At 37.9% G+C, this 17,264-nt stretch overlaps 1 protein-coding gene across 2 annotated transcripts; it reads right to left on the bottom strand.

Moving 5' to 3' along the window:
- Window positions 1-1,071: 1,071 nt before the first annotated feature.
- Window positions 1,072-16,671, bottom strand: LOC114475390 (1-phosphatidylinositol 4,5-bisphosphate phosphodiesterase delta-4-like). Of its 2 annotated transcripts, XM_028466163.1 has the most exons (16): window positions 16,598-16,671; window positions 14,318-14,365; window positions 14,078-14,236; window positions 13,773-14,001; window positions 13,549-13,678; window positions 13,242-13,473; window positions 12,928-13,129; window positions 12,113-12,257; window positions 10,631-10,783; window positions 10,195-10,362; window positions 5,904-6,060; window positions 5,684-5,800; window positions 4,224-4,402; window positions 3,311-3,443; window positions 3,084-3,233; window positions 1,072-2,231 (listed from the first exon to the last, which is right to left on the bottom strand). In XM_028466163.1, exons 2-16 carry the CDS (start codon window positions 14,340-14,342, stop codon window positions 2,140-2,142), a joined length of 2,271 nt encoding a protein of 756 aa, XP_028321964.1. In that variant the 5' UTR covers window positions 14,343-14,365; window positions 16,598-16,671; the 3' UTR covers window positions 1,072-2,139. The 2 variants fall into 2 exon arrangements, with proteins under 2 accessions (XP_028321964.1, XP_028321956.1); XM_028466155.1 differs by lacking the exon at window positions 16,598-16,671 and having other exon boundaries at window positions 14,318-14,475.
- Window positions 16,672-17,264: the final 593 nt, after the last annotated feature.

The raw sequence follows: 17,264 nt of genomic DNA, 5'->3' as shown, positions 1-17,264 counted from the left end.
ACAATCAATGTTTGTGTTGAATTTTAAAAGAATTGTATGATATATTATTAGCATCCGAAAGACTGATGACAAAAAATAAAAAAAATACATATAAGACAAATACTGAAAAAATAACCAGTTCCATTGTATTTAATACAAGGGTTGAAATAAAATATTTGTTTGCTTTTGCCACACTAGCATTTTTTTCTTCTAGAAATTTGATTTACTTGCAAAAAAAAACTTTTAAACATTGATTTTATACCTGCACAATGGCTAAAACAAATACAAAAATAAAAATGTGCAATTTGTTTAATGATAGCAAACAAATTATGAAAATATACAGAATGGGTTTGACAACCACTTCAGTCGGAATCCTGCAATGATCTTTAACATCGTGCAAGTGAATTAATAACTATTTAATAGTTTTGTTTATATGATTTTGGTGTATTGGTTATTTTATAAAGCAAAAAAGCAAAATGGTACCACAGTGATGTTTACCTTATATATGATATTAGATGTTACAATATTTTGATATCATCAAATATCACATAATAATAATGTATTATATTATATTATATAAACATTTTTATTTTATTTGATTTACATTTAATCATATAACAATCCGTCATCATAAACGTGTCAGTAGCATCTGATTTGTTTGATCTGGTTACAGTTACACAGTGAAACATCAATGTTTTTGATGCACTTTTTCCTAATAATAGATAAATATTGATGTAAACAAAACTACTAGACATTCTTTCATATACTGCCACGCTTAGGTCTTAAATATTGTTAAATGTGACAGAATATTTCTTGGACAAACGCTCTGGGCAGTCAGCGCTTAGATGGTTTTATTTTGAAATTCACAGCAGACGCTTACTGCATCATTTCCGATAACAGACAGGAAGCTTGGTTGTTGCTCAGGTTTAGAGGTCCGGTGGAAAACGGCGCTAGAAAAACATTCTGCTTTTTGTCCTCATCTAATGTATATATGGAACACATATACAAATACAAAACAGAGGCGATTTATTTATACACGAAAAAATAAAATTATTCAGTACATTTATTTATTTCTCCCTTTTTCTTTTTTTTTTTTTTAATAGCTCTACCAAAACATACGTAAAGTATGGTGTGTATATAGGAATAACATAAACAACACATGATATTATCTTAAAAACAATCATCTTTGAAATTGATATGATCTTTGATAACATTGTAACACAAACGGCACAATTTTGCAACATAATATTTCCTAATAACCTTTGAGCTTTGTATCACAGAAGCTGGTAGGAATAGGATTAGCTTTGGGGAATTTGAATTATCAATCGAACGGTTCATAACAATTACGTACTAATTATACTAGTATCTTTCAACAAACTGCTGCTGATATTTATCATATTTTAAAAGTAAACTGTCCCGTGATTTATCCAAAACACTTGTTGTAAGAGGTCTAGGATGACTTTGTTCTGCAATAGGGGGTAAAAAATAAATAAATTTAAAAAACTGAGCCTCATAGGATTATTTTCCGAATGAACCTTTATTTACAATTCTTATTCTATGTATTTGTTACACAGGAAGTTGCACCCACAATCAGGGAACACTGGTTCCACTGATGATGTGGATGACCTGGAAACAGCTCCTATTTTACTAAAATTCATGTAAACAAAAGAAACTATTGGTGAGATTTTTACTCCAACTTCTAAACAGAATATAACTCATCAGTAGTTGTAATCAGACGCCGTTATTTTCCACTTCGTTAACATAACGTCACGTAAAATTGAAATATTCCCACGATCTACTTCCTGTTTGTTTCAGCATGATAAAAAAACAAGAAACTCATTCTAAAAAAAAAAAGCTTTGGGAAGTTAAACAATACATCAAATTATATTGACTAAAGCATGACCAGGGGTCCAGATGTTAGCGTTGATTCACGGGTAAAATTTAAGCTTAAACATAGACAAATAAAAATACTGACGGAACAATCAAGCCTACGTCTTGACTGAAGCATACGGTGGCACGTTCTCATCCGAGCATTTCAACCTGAAATAACTCGTTGGACTAAAAAAATAAAACCACGACACCTTTGGCCAAACATGCACTCACAATAAATACAGGAACATTTAAAAGCTTTTATAAAAGAAAAAGGTAACGCTTTGCTGTTTATTCCAGCTCGCTGATCCTAATGTGGACAAACAAAGAGGCGGGGGGAATACTGGTCCCATCTTTGGACAGGAGGTGAATGTGACGATAACCTGAGAACAGAAAAAGCAAACGTAAGTAGTGCATTACTTTCCAAGCTACAATTAAGTTTATTTCAACAGAGGGCGCCAGTCATAATAATCATTGAGTCATAGAAAAGACAAAGGGTGCTGACTCAGCAAAAAAGAACCATCGGTTTCCTCCTGCAACTGTGCCTGCAGCCATCTGCGAGTAAAGCTGTGACGGTTAAAACCTGCCTGTTAAACCACACAGCAGTCAGCTCTAGCATTGTTAAGTCACAGTGTGTATGCAAAATTGGTGTTTTTACGTATTCATTAGAGGCAAGTTTACACGTTAAATAGATAGCTGGTGTTATTTTGACTGTTAGCGCGCGCTAGCTCACATTTTTACACATGCAAACGTTTAAAAAATCAGCCTCTGAAAGTAAAGATCATGTACAGTATAGGTTCTAAACTGGTCTGGTATCAGGACTGAACGTCCTTTCTAATTATTTCTAAACTATTTTCTAATGACGAAACTCAAAATATTTTATTTTTTATTTAATTAGTGAATAAATAATTGTGCTTTTAAAATAAATATCAACAATTTGTCTACACAACCACCAAATGAAAACTGGTGTACACACAATAATAATAATAATAATAATAATAATAATGCATTGGATTTATATACCACTTTTTCTTAGACATTCAAAGTGCTTTACATTGCATTATTCTTTTACTTTCACTCCACAGACAGTGGTGGTAAGCTACTTTTGTTGCCCTGGGGCTTTACTTTGTAAATTACCCCCAACCAATGAGTCTCTTGCTGGTCCCTCATTATAAATGTATTTCATCTACGCCACTGAACAGAAAAATGTCCGTTTTCACCTGTTTATATCCTACCTTGCTGCATACAGCTGAGGGGCAGCGTGTACTGGCCCACAAAGTCATTTTTAGACGTCTTGTCATAGTCCTCCACCACAATGCGCACCATGGCCAGCTCCGGCGAGTGGATGGTGAAGCGCAGCATGTCGTACCACACGGGATTGAACCCTACAAAAAGACACAATAACTCACTGGTAAAGACAATTAGAATCTGAGCTAGTTGTGATGTGAAGTTTGTGTTTTACCATTGTTCTCAATGTATCTGGTCTCCTGCTTGGCTTGGTCCAGAGGAACTCCATGGATTTCCACTCTAACCAGAGGATCCACAATGGAGTCCTCTTTGATGTTGACTTTAGGCAGCTGTTGGCCGCTAATCACCTTTATTGAGCACAATTTAAAAAAAAAAAAAAACCAGAACATCAGTCATTTCCTTACATTAAACCAAGGGTTCTCAATTTTGGGGTTGCAAAGACGCTGGGAGGGGGTCGCCAGATGCCTTTTGTTTATTTTTTACCCTATTTCTCCAACTACACCAAACTTGCCATATTTAAACCTATTTTCACAAGTTTTTCTTGTCATTTTTTTGTTCCTTTTAATGCATTTTTGGTACATTACTCCCATTTCTGCCACTTTTCCATTTAATTTCAATGCTTTTTCTACACATTCTTTCCACTTTCAAGACATTTTCACCTAATGTCACGTATGTTGACCCATTATTATCACTTTTATCCTCTTTTCAGGAAATTTTCACCAAATTCAGGATTTGTCATGCCCATTCTTTGCCAGTTTAAACTGATTGTTCCTATTTTCTCTGTTGACACTTTTTGAGTCCGTTTTTGTCCACTTCAATTTGCAACTTTTAATCAATTTGAGTGTTTTTCAAAAACCCATTTCACACCTTTTCCACCATTTTTGGTCACTTTTAATCAATTTTTTTTCTGATTAAAACAAGGATTTACATCTACATTTTACAATGGCTCGAATAATAATAAACTTCCTGTATAACAGTGGATAATGTTCAGATGAATAAATAAATGTTCACGTCTGTGTTTAACCACCTTCCCCGGTCTCTGGAACCTTACTTTGGGGGTCGTGTGCTGAAAAGTATGAGAACCACTGCATTAAACGATGACAATATGCATGAATCCTGCTCTGCACCTGTACGGTGAGGACGACCGGCTGGTAACCGTCCCGTCGCTGAGGTGTCTCAGGGTTGAACCTTTTCTCAGGTTCTCTCATGAAGCTAGGCTTTAAAACGTAGCCACAGCGGCCGTTCTGACTGAACAGCCCATCATTCAGATCCATTCCCTCTCCCGCCGTCTGGAAGTTCAATGCAACTGTATGCAGAAGTAACACACATTATCGTTATCACTCCTAATTTCATCCACTCGTACTTTTTTTGTATTTTTTTTTTTTTCAATGATTAAAAACTAGCTTGACTTAAATGCTAACAATGCGCAATGACGACAACTTGCAAAATTCTCGTCAAGTCATAAAAAGTAATCGAAAATTAGCTCAAAGACAATAAAAATTAAAAACAAAGGTTGGGGTCATTTATAATTGAAATCACATAATTGATAAACAATTACAATAATGGTGTCATTTTAATTGTAATTTTAAAAATCTCTTGCTGTCATAATCATAATTAAATTGTCAGTGAGTTTACATAATTGATTTTTTGTTCTATAAAAATTGTCAAATACAATTTAACGCAAAACTGCGGAACCGTATTACAGTTCTACACATACTGTATGTAGTTAACAATTATTAAAATGTGTTTCATATCAAGCTTTCCCACATTTTACCATTTTCAAAAAATTGAAATCGACAGCTATACTGACACAAAAAAGGCTCCGACGCACACACCAGAAATATTAAAACCTATATTTTCATTGATTAGGAAGCCTGACAAGGTAACCAATAGATTAGTGTTTTTTTTTACAGCTTATTTAGGACCAATTATTATAAGAGATGCTAACAAAAAGCTAACACAAGAGGAAGTTAACTTTTTCAAGCTCAGTAATTGTGAACTTTTGTAATCGCATGTAATTGTTATTGATTTTCTGAGTATAAAAAAAAACCCTGGGTTCGACACCCCTTTACCCTCTGAAGCTACATAGCCAAGCTAGCAAAACGTAAGCATCTGTAATGCATGTAAATAGACAGACGTAGGCTATTATTAGCCCTAAAAGCTCATTGGAAATGAAAGATTAAACCAAAAATAATGAAAAAGTCTACTCATAAATTCCCACTAATTTTACTTCTGAAGGTGAGTAAAAGGATAAGACATGAGAGCATGGATGCTAAAGCTAAGGTGTTTTGATGAGCCACAGTTGTGTTTCCATTGGTATAAACCAATAGAAATTGATTTGTATAACTAATCAACATGTTTTAACCCCTCGATTATTTTTTGTCTCAAGGAATGGTTGTAATTCACTGGTGAGTCGTCTGACAGTCAACGGTGTTAATGACGTGTCAACTGAAAAGCTTTTTTTAACTTGTGCAGTAGATTATTTAGAAGTCATGGGGTTAATGAGGAATGAGAGAACAAGCAAAAATAATAATTTAATGACTACGGCTGAAATGATTTAACTTGAACATATTTCACATTTAGTCACCGATTTGGCAGCCAGCGTTCCACATCTCCTGAGGGTTGAAGTTAGACGAGTCTGTCCTAAACCCCGTGGGGTAAACTCTGGTCAGCTGCCTCGAGTTGTGATGGACAAACTCAGCACCTGAAAAAAAGGATGATGGCATGAAACTAAGGCTAAGCTTTTTAATAATGCACATCAAAAAAACACAACTGAAATCCGACCGACTGACTCACGGTGGACTCACCAGCCTCTCGCAGGTGTTTCCGAGCCTTGGACTCTGTAAAGGAGGCCACCTCGTAGAACTTGGAGTGGATGCGTGAGTGTTTGAAGCTGCTGAAATGAACGCTTTTGCAGTAAACCACACAGTCTGACAGTTCCTTTGAGAGACGCTGCTTGGATCTCTGTGGAAGTCAGAATGTGGAATAATAAATAAGTGGTGTACAACGCGGTCGCAAGACAGAAAGACCATCTTCGTGTAAATAAATAAATAAAATTGGACGTCTCCTGAGTTTCCAAAAATGTCACTGTATGGTTTTATCAACGAGCAAGTGTCATCAATATACGCTACAAGTTCATGGATATAGTCATTTAAAAGAATATGCTAACAAGTCTAACAAAAAGTATTTTGTATGATGGCTGAGAAGGGAAAAAAGGTTTTTCAAACTGCACAACAAATTTACATTTTTGAAAACAAATTTACATAAATAGCTAAAAAAAATAGAAAGTGTCTGTTCGTACGGTTGCCGTACGGACAACCCCCGGTGCTATTGGTACGTTTACCGAAGTACACGTACTTAGGGTTACGGTTAGGTTATATAACCTTATATCGCAACAATTATTAGGGTTAGGGTTACGATTAGGTTTAGTCTTAGTCACATGACCTAAACTGCCCAATGAGGGGCGCTGCGTACATAATGTCGGTATATTGATACAGCAACCATACGGATAGTTACTGCCAAAAAAATACAAGTAGCAAAACACTTTTACAAATGCTGAAACAGATTTACAATAGCACATTTGTCAATTTCTTTTGACCTTTTGTAAAAATGTTCATTTGTTAATTTGTTGCGTGAAATCATATAAAAAAGGGAGGGTCTGAGACGCTGGAAGTAGTTGCAGAAAGCTGTAAAGTTGCCATTGTGAATCTCTTTCAACATTTGTAAAAGTGTTTTGCTATTGTCATTTTCTTTTAGCTAATTATGTAAATTTGTTTTCAAAATTATGAACTTGTTGTGGAATTGGAAGAAGTGTTTTGCTAATTGTATTTCTTTTAGATATTTTTTTTTTGGTAAATCCATCAGAGTTTGATGGTAACGCAGTCAGCGAGAATGGACCAGACTATTGTTTACATTCCGTAGGTAGTTTGCAGTGAGTCAACTTTCTCTTTCACATGCTTTGCACAAACCATTAAACTCAACATGAACAAAAGTTATAGCAGTAGAGCACAAGTGTCAAACTCATGGCCCGTGGGCCAAATCCGGCCCTTTGGAGCATCCAATTCGGCCCGTGGGAGAAAAGATGAATCGTGTATCTTACAAAATCTATTAATTTTCCTGAAATTATTGCATAATATTTCCATTAATTAAAAAGAAATTGGTCACAAAATCTAAGAAATTTAAAGTGAAGACCCTGTTGGAACTGCATATCTGTCATTTATGGCTTGGATATTGCCAGTTTCTACATATTTTGTATTTTATATACGTATTGTAGAAGTGTAAATTAGGGCACAATAATATGGAAATTACTCGTTTGACACCCCTGCATTAGAGGATGAACCCACAGCACTTTACACTGTATTTGGTTCATTTCCAGTATTTGTGCCAAAACCCTACAAGACCCTTGTTTGCTTTTTTTTGATCTGCGTCAGAGTCCGTGGATGTGGATCAAAGAAGTAAAACAGGGACTAAAGAGGGAGAACTGGGAGACTACACTGGGAAAAAGTGATATTTGACCAGTCAAAGCAAAAGTGCTGCCTGAGGTGAACCTCCAGGTGAACGCCTGCCAGCCTCCATGTGAAAGCTGATCTGGTCACGTGCCACTCGGAGTGTCGAGCACCTTCCCCCGTCTGCCAGCTTTTTAGACATTTAAACCATCTACTTCTCATCTCTGCCCGGCTCCACATTGGGCTGCCCTCCAATAACCAAATTGAAAGGCGTCCCAGTGTGGCGTTACAAGCTTCTCATTTGCTTATCAATAATCATGACCAGGTGGCAAATTATTTCTCTTCACACTTTGTTTGATTGACTTGAATCTGCAAGAAATGTTATCATGTCAATATACAGACAATGTTAGATTAAGATTAAGATTAGATTAAGATTAAGATTAAGATTAAATTGGGCTTTCGCCTTTAATTGGCCATGTAATGTTAGTACATTATTGGAATTTGTCTTCTGCACTTAACCCATCCCTGAGGAGCAGTCGGCAGCCATTTTGCGGCGCCTGGGGAGCAGTTCGGGGTTAAGGGACTTGCTCAACATCCCACAGTGACGGCCCCGGTGAGGCTTGAACCGGCAACCCTCCGATTACAAGCCCAGCGTCCTTAACCACTTGTACTTAGGCTCTAACGCAGACATAGGCAACTGGAGGTCCGAGGGCCACATAAATCTGTGTGACCCCCAAGATGAATCCACCAAAAATTGTGATTCAAGAAATTGGAAGTAATATGATGCCCAACATAATACACAAAATAACTCCAAAAACACACAAAAGGACATCAGACACATCAGACATAATTCCCAAAAATGACAGATAAATGCACAAAATAATCCAAAATCACACAAAATTATTAAAAAAAATATACAAAAAACACAACAAACAACGACAAAAAAAATGTGTTGTTTCCTGTGTTAATGCTCAGAGTGGTCGTCATTCTTAATATAATATGGCATGAAGGTTGATAATGTGGCCATCATGATTTCATAAAACATTGACTGTACCAACAAAAACAAAAAACAAAAAAACAAATGAAATCTGAAGGTTCTTATACAACATAACCCTGCTTGGATAACTACATCTAAAGGGGGGTTATTCCAAATGGACACAACAGAAAAAATACAAATAGTAAGATGGTTGATTTTTATTTTATCCAATGAGAGAATGATGGTAAAGTGCATTGGTGTCTGGTATTTTCAAATGCTAGCTAAGAAAGGATCCTTTGATATTTAACAACACAGCTAATTATTGGTTGCAGTCGGTGCTGGACTGGTCATCTGGTATCCTCCTTTGACGGAAGCTAACCGACCTTAACCTCGACAAACTGGCACTGTGCAGCATGTTCTTATCTGATGTGAATTTCCAAAGACGAGCAACTGCACTGTTAGCTTGATTAGCAAATGAAGGTTTACGTTTCATGTAACAGACTAGGAATGAGTGTATGGTGCAAAAGATAGGGAAAATGCATCTCTCCGTTTCTCTCTTGTCCTTGCATGCTTCTGTGTCTTGCTGAGCTACAGTTGTGTAATAGATCATTACATCTAACACCCAGTGTCCACTCCATGTCCTTCTATCCTCTTTATTTTTCATGAGGGTTGAAGGGGGTTTTATGCAACCCTTCACCGCTGGCTAAAAAGGCTCCATAATTGTCTCCAAATACCTTGCACTAGTGAAACAAATGTTGCAAGTCATGAAAAACTATATCGAAATTGCTAACACACAGAGCAGTTAGCAAGAACTTTCCTGAAAATAATCAAGGACCAATCATTGCAACATCATTTAGTTAGTGATCAGGACAAGATGGGGTGAAGGGCTGATGCACACCAGAGTTTATTTTCATTTTGTTTGATTATAGTCTTGCAACTATTAAGAATTGATATTGTGTTTTCTTCTCAGCTGTTCTTCCTTTGTATGCATTAGTTTTCTGGTCAGATCCACCCTACAGAGCATGTCCCCAACAAACTGATGTTCTTTGACATATAGTGCCCCCTTTCTTAGTCTTCTTGGTCTAAGAAAGTTGTCATGGTCTATTACATGTTTTGTTCAGGTCTTGCCATATCTGGCTGTTTCTTGTCATGTCATGTTATGTCCTTTCATGTCTTGTCTTGCATCTCATAGTCATGCTCTATCTTACGTTTCTGGTCTTCTCTTACTTTGTCGTGCAATGCCTTTTCTTGACTTGTCCAGTCTTGCCTCAACATTTTAGGTTTTCTCTTTGGGTCGATGTTCAAAATGTATCAATTTGTTGAAATATTTTCATTTCTTTTTCCAACACTGTAGGGATTAGCATACTGATAGTTTCTATTTGTACAATAAGGTTGCTCAGTTTGCTGAACGTTGTCTTGGAAAATCCCCAAATATGAGCAACAAAATATGTTTTGACCGCATTGTTCAACTACAGTTGACTTGGGAGAAGTGTTAATATAATGCATTCAATCAAAATTAATGCTTTTTTTTTCGGTCATCCAATTAAGCATTTTATTCATAAATCCACTTCCGGTATTAACTCAGCACTTCATTATCAGTCTAAAAATAAACCCTGTGAGGCAGGATTATCAGACGGGGAACAATAAACTCTCTGGGTGTTTAGAAAGCTGTCCTACCTTCAGTTTGCGACGAACGCTCTCACGGTGGAGGTTATCTTCTTCTATGTCAGCTGCATCTTCTTCATCACTGACTTCGCCACTCAGCGAATCCTCCATCACTCCATTGAAGCTCTCCTCCAGATTACCAATTTTCTTTGCTTTCACCAGGATCTTCCCTTTAAGGTCCTTCCATTGAAGTCAAACAAAAATACAGAGTCAATAAAGATGAGGTTCAAACATTCAAATTGCTATTCTTAGAAAGAGATAAGCAGGTCTTACGTGGCTATAATTACAATATAGATTGAGTCTCATAAAAAAAAGAAATTCATTATCATCATTATTACCGGTATATGCTCAAAACACAGAGTGCCAATGTTGTGCGTAGATGCAGCTAAAGGTGTAGCTACTGGCCCAAGAAGCCAACTTTGGCTCTGGCCCTTAGGCATGGACTCACCTCCGGGGATGGCAGCCCAACGGCGGCTCTTCCATCCAAAGTGCTTTTCAGCAACTTGTCCCCGAGAATGCGTTTAAGGTGTTGGGCCATGACTCTCTGCTGCTCCACATTGCAGTGGTTCTCAATCGAGAGGATGACAGGATATTCGGATACCTGGATAAAGGAGAAATGAGCAAGTTCGTAATTGAACACCAGTGAAGGTTAATATAGCAGGGAACTATTATGTTGGTTGACTGAGGAACAGATAGATGGAAAAAGGTCATGAGGACACAATACTCTTGGATAGAGATTAAACTGTAACATGCACGTGAACTTGGGCGGTATTCATTTTGGCACAAGGCCAAGAACTTTGGCAAGCACACTTACTGGTGTTTTGGTATTGGGTCTTGGGTTACATTTCACAGTGATGCTCCCCTTTCTAAATATACACTAGTCTGCTGTAACACAATGAGCCCAATCATGAGAATGGGTAGGTCCCCATTTGCCTGCCAAAAGAGCCCTTCAAGGCATAGACTCAACATAGACTCAACAGTGTCCATGCTTGAGGTCAGCAGGGCCACTCTTGATTAAAAAGATCCAACATTAAACAGCCTATTACCACTCCAATGAACTCCAAGTAGCCTCATCCAACCTTGCGGCCACTGCAGACCATGAGAACCCAGCAAGAGCTGCAAATTTGTTTGTAATCTGATGCAACTATCTACCGAAACTGGGTACCAAAACGAAAGGCAAGGCAAGGCAAGGAAAGAAGATCTCCTTGGACTGTCCAAGGAGAAATCCAAGTAACACAAAGACACAGTAGACCTACAATTGCTAACAACATTAGCCCAATAAATAAGCATGCAGGCTGAGCCAGCATAAATTCCAAAGTCTCTCCCAGCACAAAGTATTTCTATCTGGTTGTTTGAAGCCAGTCTGACGTATATGCCAATGGAATTAATCATTGGTCAGACTGACAAGGATCCAGACAGAATAATTTCCAAGGTCAAATTTAATTTCAGGGTCAAAGAAAAATGCTTCACCTAATTTATTTTGCTTGATTTAAACAGTACTGTAAGTTCTGAACAGACCAAAGAGAGAGCCTTCAATTTTCTGTTACAAAAAGTATACCTATTTCCATGTCAGATTGTACGTTTCAATTTTGTTTCCGATATATCATCTTTGAAGGAATGATTTTTATTCACATACAGTACATACTATATATTTGTGGACATTTGAGACAAATAAAGAACTGTCCATGCATGTGAACTGGTCCCCAAAGAAGCTACCTAAAGCTTATGCTAGGGGGCTATAACAAACATAAAGAGGGGGTGTGGCATACGCATAATACAATACAAACATCTCATTCATACTACAAATAGTGGTAGATACAAGTTAACAAGTACAATTATGCTTAACAGTTTTCTCCGGGAACACGGAACACCAGAGACCCCACAAAGGGTTTCATTCCTAGAAATCTACAACCACAACAAGTGATGCTACCTTGAATGCGTAGTTGCCAACTGCATTAACCACATCCTTAAATAGTATCTTGGAGGTGAAGGTGTGTCCGTGATACACGATGGGCTCCCCGTTAGCACCATCCCAGCAGTCCACCTCCACACAGCGGCAGCCACGATTCAGAGCCCTGAGCACAAGACAAAGAGCTAGCTTAATCTCTCTCCTAATAATAATATTAGATGGATTTTTTTGAGTGAATTTATTTGATGAAATAGATTTGTCGGAGCCTGCTTTCATTAGGATTGGCAACTAATGAGCGACGGCAGCAGATTAATGAGAGTCAAGGTCATAGTAAATCTTTTTACCGCTAACGCATTAAATTCATTTTGAAATTATACAGGGCCAAATAAATCATTATTATCTCGCGGCACTTATATCAGGGTTATATCACCCTAACCCTAACCCATTTAAAGAGTTGCCATGTTGGGGCCATGTCAATTTTAAATAAAGGAGAGTTACCCTTTACACTTTTTCCAAACATTCTAGCCATATGTTTAATTTATTTCTATTATCTAGCAGTAAATACTTCAAATAAAGACATTTTTATCCAGTCATGTTTAAGCTTATGTCACAAGATGTATCGTCGAGGTCATACCCAAAAGGTGCAACAGTTTCTGGCTAGCACACAGGTTGATTTTAGCTTAGATAATATTTCTGTTGGTTGATATGTTGATAACATATTAGTTGTCTCCAGTGAGATTGATCTTTTAGCCATTAAGTTTTGTTCTAGCTGTAATTGTAAATCAAGCATCTTTTTTTCGGCTAAATGCAAAGGGTTACCAGGTTCATTAAGCTACCTGATGTATCCCTCCACACTGCTCTGCCCCCGGAGCTGGTCCTCCATCAGGTAGGTGTTGTGAGAGGAGGAGATGAAATAATGGCACAACGGCTGGCTCATGTCCTGGAAGATGCCCCTCCGTTGTGGGTTGAAGATGGATCCCTCAGCTGAGCCAAGATACATCAAGAAGCCGTCGAAGGTCATGGCTTTCAGCAGCTTGGCTGAAAACATAGTGAGATGATGTCAGATCCCTTTCCTTGACCATTATTACTAAATCACACTGTTTTATCAGCTATCAGAGGGATTAGAATAAACCAGTTGATGTCATCAAACCTGTGTCTGATGGTTCGTAGCGCTCAATCAGTTGCTTGGCTAGAGGCTCGACGTCATCACCTTCCAGCTGCTCTTCTCGCAGGAAGACCTCCAGATCGCTCTGGGAAAGCTTCTGAGCATCGGATGAGTACTCTTGGAAAACCCTCATCACATCGTCTCGTTGGGTCAACATCTTGTAGAAGAGGACAAACTCATCGTCTTTCAGGCTACCTGATTGCGACTCATCGGCCTTCTGAGGAGTAGAAGAGAAAATGAGTCTTTGTTAAAGCTTTATAGTCATGGAAAGACTTTCGTCAGAAGCTCTTACCGTGAAAAGGCGATGAGCGTGATGCTCATTCATATCCACGTTCATCATCTTTAGCAGGTCTTGCACCTCTTTGAAGTTCATCCGGCCGTCGTTGTTCTTGTCTGCCTTCTTGAACCAGTCACCGATCCATCTGGTCTGTAGCTCAGAAAAGACTTTTCTATACCTTAGGCTTGTGCTTGGATAGTTTAATTATGCTTTCAAATGAGCGTAAAAATAAAGGATACTGGTCCAGTTTCTCTCTTTCCCCCATGTTCTCCAGGTTCTCAATCAGCTTCTTTAAGCCTCTGATCCAGGACTGGGCCTCATCGGCGGAATCAGCCACCAGGTCTAAGTTGGCCCTGCGTCCTCTGAACACCAGCGTGAAGCAGCGGTTGGCAGGGAACTCGTCTGCGATGCTAAGCAGCACCTCGCTCTGGTGGCCTTCTCGTATGGCCTCCACGTCGCTTACAGAAACTGAACACACAGCTTGAACACTGAGTCATTATGTCAAAAATGTTGAATAATTTAACTCTACACTTGGCTTTCTTACATGTGGAGTGGGCATTTCCAGCCTTTTTGGATTTATACCAGATGGTCATGCAGTCATCTTGGAGTTTGAAGTAACGCTGCTTTTTCCAAGTACGGGATTTGATTTTCCTCATCACTGTCCCAACTACCATTGACTGGAGGTTGTCATCCTCCTGAATGCCTGGAAAGAAGACAACGGCCATACTCTTCCTATAATGTTTAGTTGATTTTTTAGGTCAGGAGAACAATAAAATTGACTTACGGAGGCCCTTCACTGAGAAAGCCATGTGTGGTCGTCTCACACAGACATCTATACAGAGCAACACAACATCTATTATTAGTAAAACAACCCATTCTATAAATATACACCAGAACATCCACAATGCAAATATCTACTGCTTTGTCCTGTATCTGACACCACAAAATGGTTGCAAATTAGTATTAGGCTACGGTTTGTCCAGCTAAATAAAATCTTAAGGTTAGCAACAATGCTAACATGTGAAAGTAACACCCGCATAGCAAACAGTTAAGATATGATTTCATTGAAATAGTAACTAAACCCCAAGGTTTGGCCTGACGTGTGTGATGCGTCTAGGCTGGAAATCAACAATATGTCCTGCTCCTGGAGCAGTTAAGACACGCCCAGTCAATACTATAAAATCTCCAAAGAACAATATATGCTACGCTAACTAGCAACTCAAAAGTCACTATTCCTCTCTATTCACAATTCTCTCAATCCAATCTACTCGCCACAGTCTGCAGAGTAGACAGTTGATAGTTTTTATAGAAGGGGCGGGGCCAAACAGTTCTGTTTCATGACGTAAGAAGCCACCAAAACATAATTCTCAGCCGATAGCAAAAAATCAACTGTAATAGTCGGGTTTAGAGGGCAGGCACTCTTACATATTACAACACAATATGCCAAAGTACTTTGACTAAATTGTCAAGAGTTGGGCAATAATCAATCAAAAACTCTACTTCATGACCAAACACGTTTGTTTTCAGGAGGAAAAAATGATTTTGGGGTTTAGTTACTTAATAATTAGACTGTAGATTGATGCTCAACACGTTTGGCAGAGCCGTTTCTTGCTGTATGTGGTCGTCAATATCATCCATCCTTCCCCCTTTTCCTGGCCACCCACTAGGAGGCTTTAAAGTTATATCAGGTTTTTGCTTTATTAGTTTGTTTTTGCCTTGTAAGACCTTGTTTTTGAAGTTTGTTCTCAACATTGAACATGATGCTATATTGAAGTACTGTAGCCTGTTTTCATGCTTCATTAAAAGCAAATTAGCTTTATCTTGAATAATTTGAAGGTAAACTGAAGTCCAGAGGAGATTGGGCACATTCTGTTCAGATCAGATACATTTGATTAAACCATATGAAGCCCATCAGTCTAATCGTATGAACGGGCGTTTTCAGAAGCCTTGCACTCACTGTTCAGTCCATGTCCGGTGCTTTAAGCCCACTAATCTTCCCAAAGCCCTGTTGTTGCCACTGGCGAGATGAATAAACCAATGGAAACATCTAGTCCTTTTTCAAATCATGCACTTCTTACACACACACACGCACACACACACACACATCGTAGTGTCATCGTAGAGTAAAAGAAAAATTGGCGTAAGGTTATTCAATGTTGATGGCCATTCTTTTTCTTTGTTTCATACCAAAAAAAAGCAATTTTCTTCTTCAATGTTGTCATAACTCAGCGTTTACAAGAATAAAACAAGTGTATAGCCTAGCATTTATAGCAATAACAAGAATAATACAAGAAGAAATATAGATAGACTAGTAAAGTTATTATGTTAGCTACAGATTGATTATTAGATGTATTTAAGATTGTAACAGTACAGTATTATACAAGATCTTATTAAAGAGCTTGCATTTAAAGTTCACTACAATACCTATTCATCTAATTTTGCACTTGAATCCCAAATCATAATTATAAGTTTGCTTTGTGAAAGAATAATGGTTCTTTTTTAATTCAATATTGAACAATAAAAAAAGTTGTTTTATTCTTTTTGTTTTTACAAAATGTGAAGGTTGCTGTTTATAATCTCGCTTGTTATCATTCTAGTGATAATGTATCACAAAATGTGTGGATATATTATAACCTATTTAGTGTCAAGCTATTCATTACAAAATCATGTGAGCATCTAATACATATTACAAAAAAAAAAAAAAAAAAAAAAAAAAAAAAAATACATATTACAGACCAAATGTGTTGTTATCATAGTATAATAGTAATAAGCTGAAAAGAACTGTTATACATCATTGGATCATTACAGAGATGAAAAGATATAGCATGTTGTAAAAAACACAGCAGATGTTTGAATTGCAGCTTAAAAAGGAGAAAATTTGACAAAAATATCCAAAACAAACAACTAAACAGTAATTTGACAGAGAAATGTTGGTCCACATTGTTATGCAAAAACAACATCATGCATTGTTTATTCCAAGTACCCACAAAAATTGCAGATATTCTCAGTTCTGTCCAAATGGGTGAGTCAGTTTGTGCAGGTGATGGTGTGCTGTGGGTCTGACCTGTTGAAGGTTCATCTCTGGGTTGTGGTCGTTGCTGCAGGGCTGGATCAGAGCGTTGTTGCTGCTGCTCTGCATGCCACGGTGCACTGATGAAAGCAGCTAAAGCCACCTGCACCCCCTCCTTCCCTTCCCTTCCCTCTGGATGTGTCACCCTCAGGCTGTATTACAGATTAGAAAGAGTTTAGTTGGAAGCAAAAAAAACCACACAAAAAAAAAAAACCAGAATGATTGCGTAGGCTTAGGTGTGATGTTTCTAGTCCACATGTGGCCCCTGGAAGCCCAAACCAAGCTTTATTTCACCCTCAGCTCTCACACTCCATGCTCAGGTTCTCTGCTATCAATAATCCACGGCCTCGTCTCAGGTTCCTGCTTCAGGTTACACAAACCCTGGGCTCCCTTACTATGACCCAAACCCCTGTTAGAACTGCATTACCCAGCAGCCACCTCGTGTACACCATGTAGAAGCTGTTATTAAGTTAGTGATTTCTCAACATGTGGCTCTTTATGTCTTGATTTATTTATTATTCGACCCAGAAAACCTTAAAAAGGGAAAACTTTTGAACCCCTTTTTACTTATTTCCATTTTGCAACTTCCTTTGTCCCATTTTTTGACACTTTTCTTTTAGATATAGCTAACTTTTGCCAACAAATATAACACTTATTCTAT

The sequence above is a fragment of the Gouania willdenowi genome, chromosome 2, assembly GCF_900634775.1.
Source record: "Gouania willdenowi chromosome 2, fGouWil2.1, whole genome shotgun sequence".
NCBI lineage: Eukaryota > Metazoa > Chordata > Actinopteri > Blenniiformes > Gobiesocidae > Gouania > Gouania willdenowi.
This window is presented reverse-complemented; position numbering and strand designations above follow the sequence as displayed.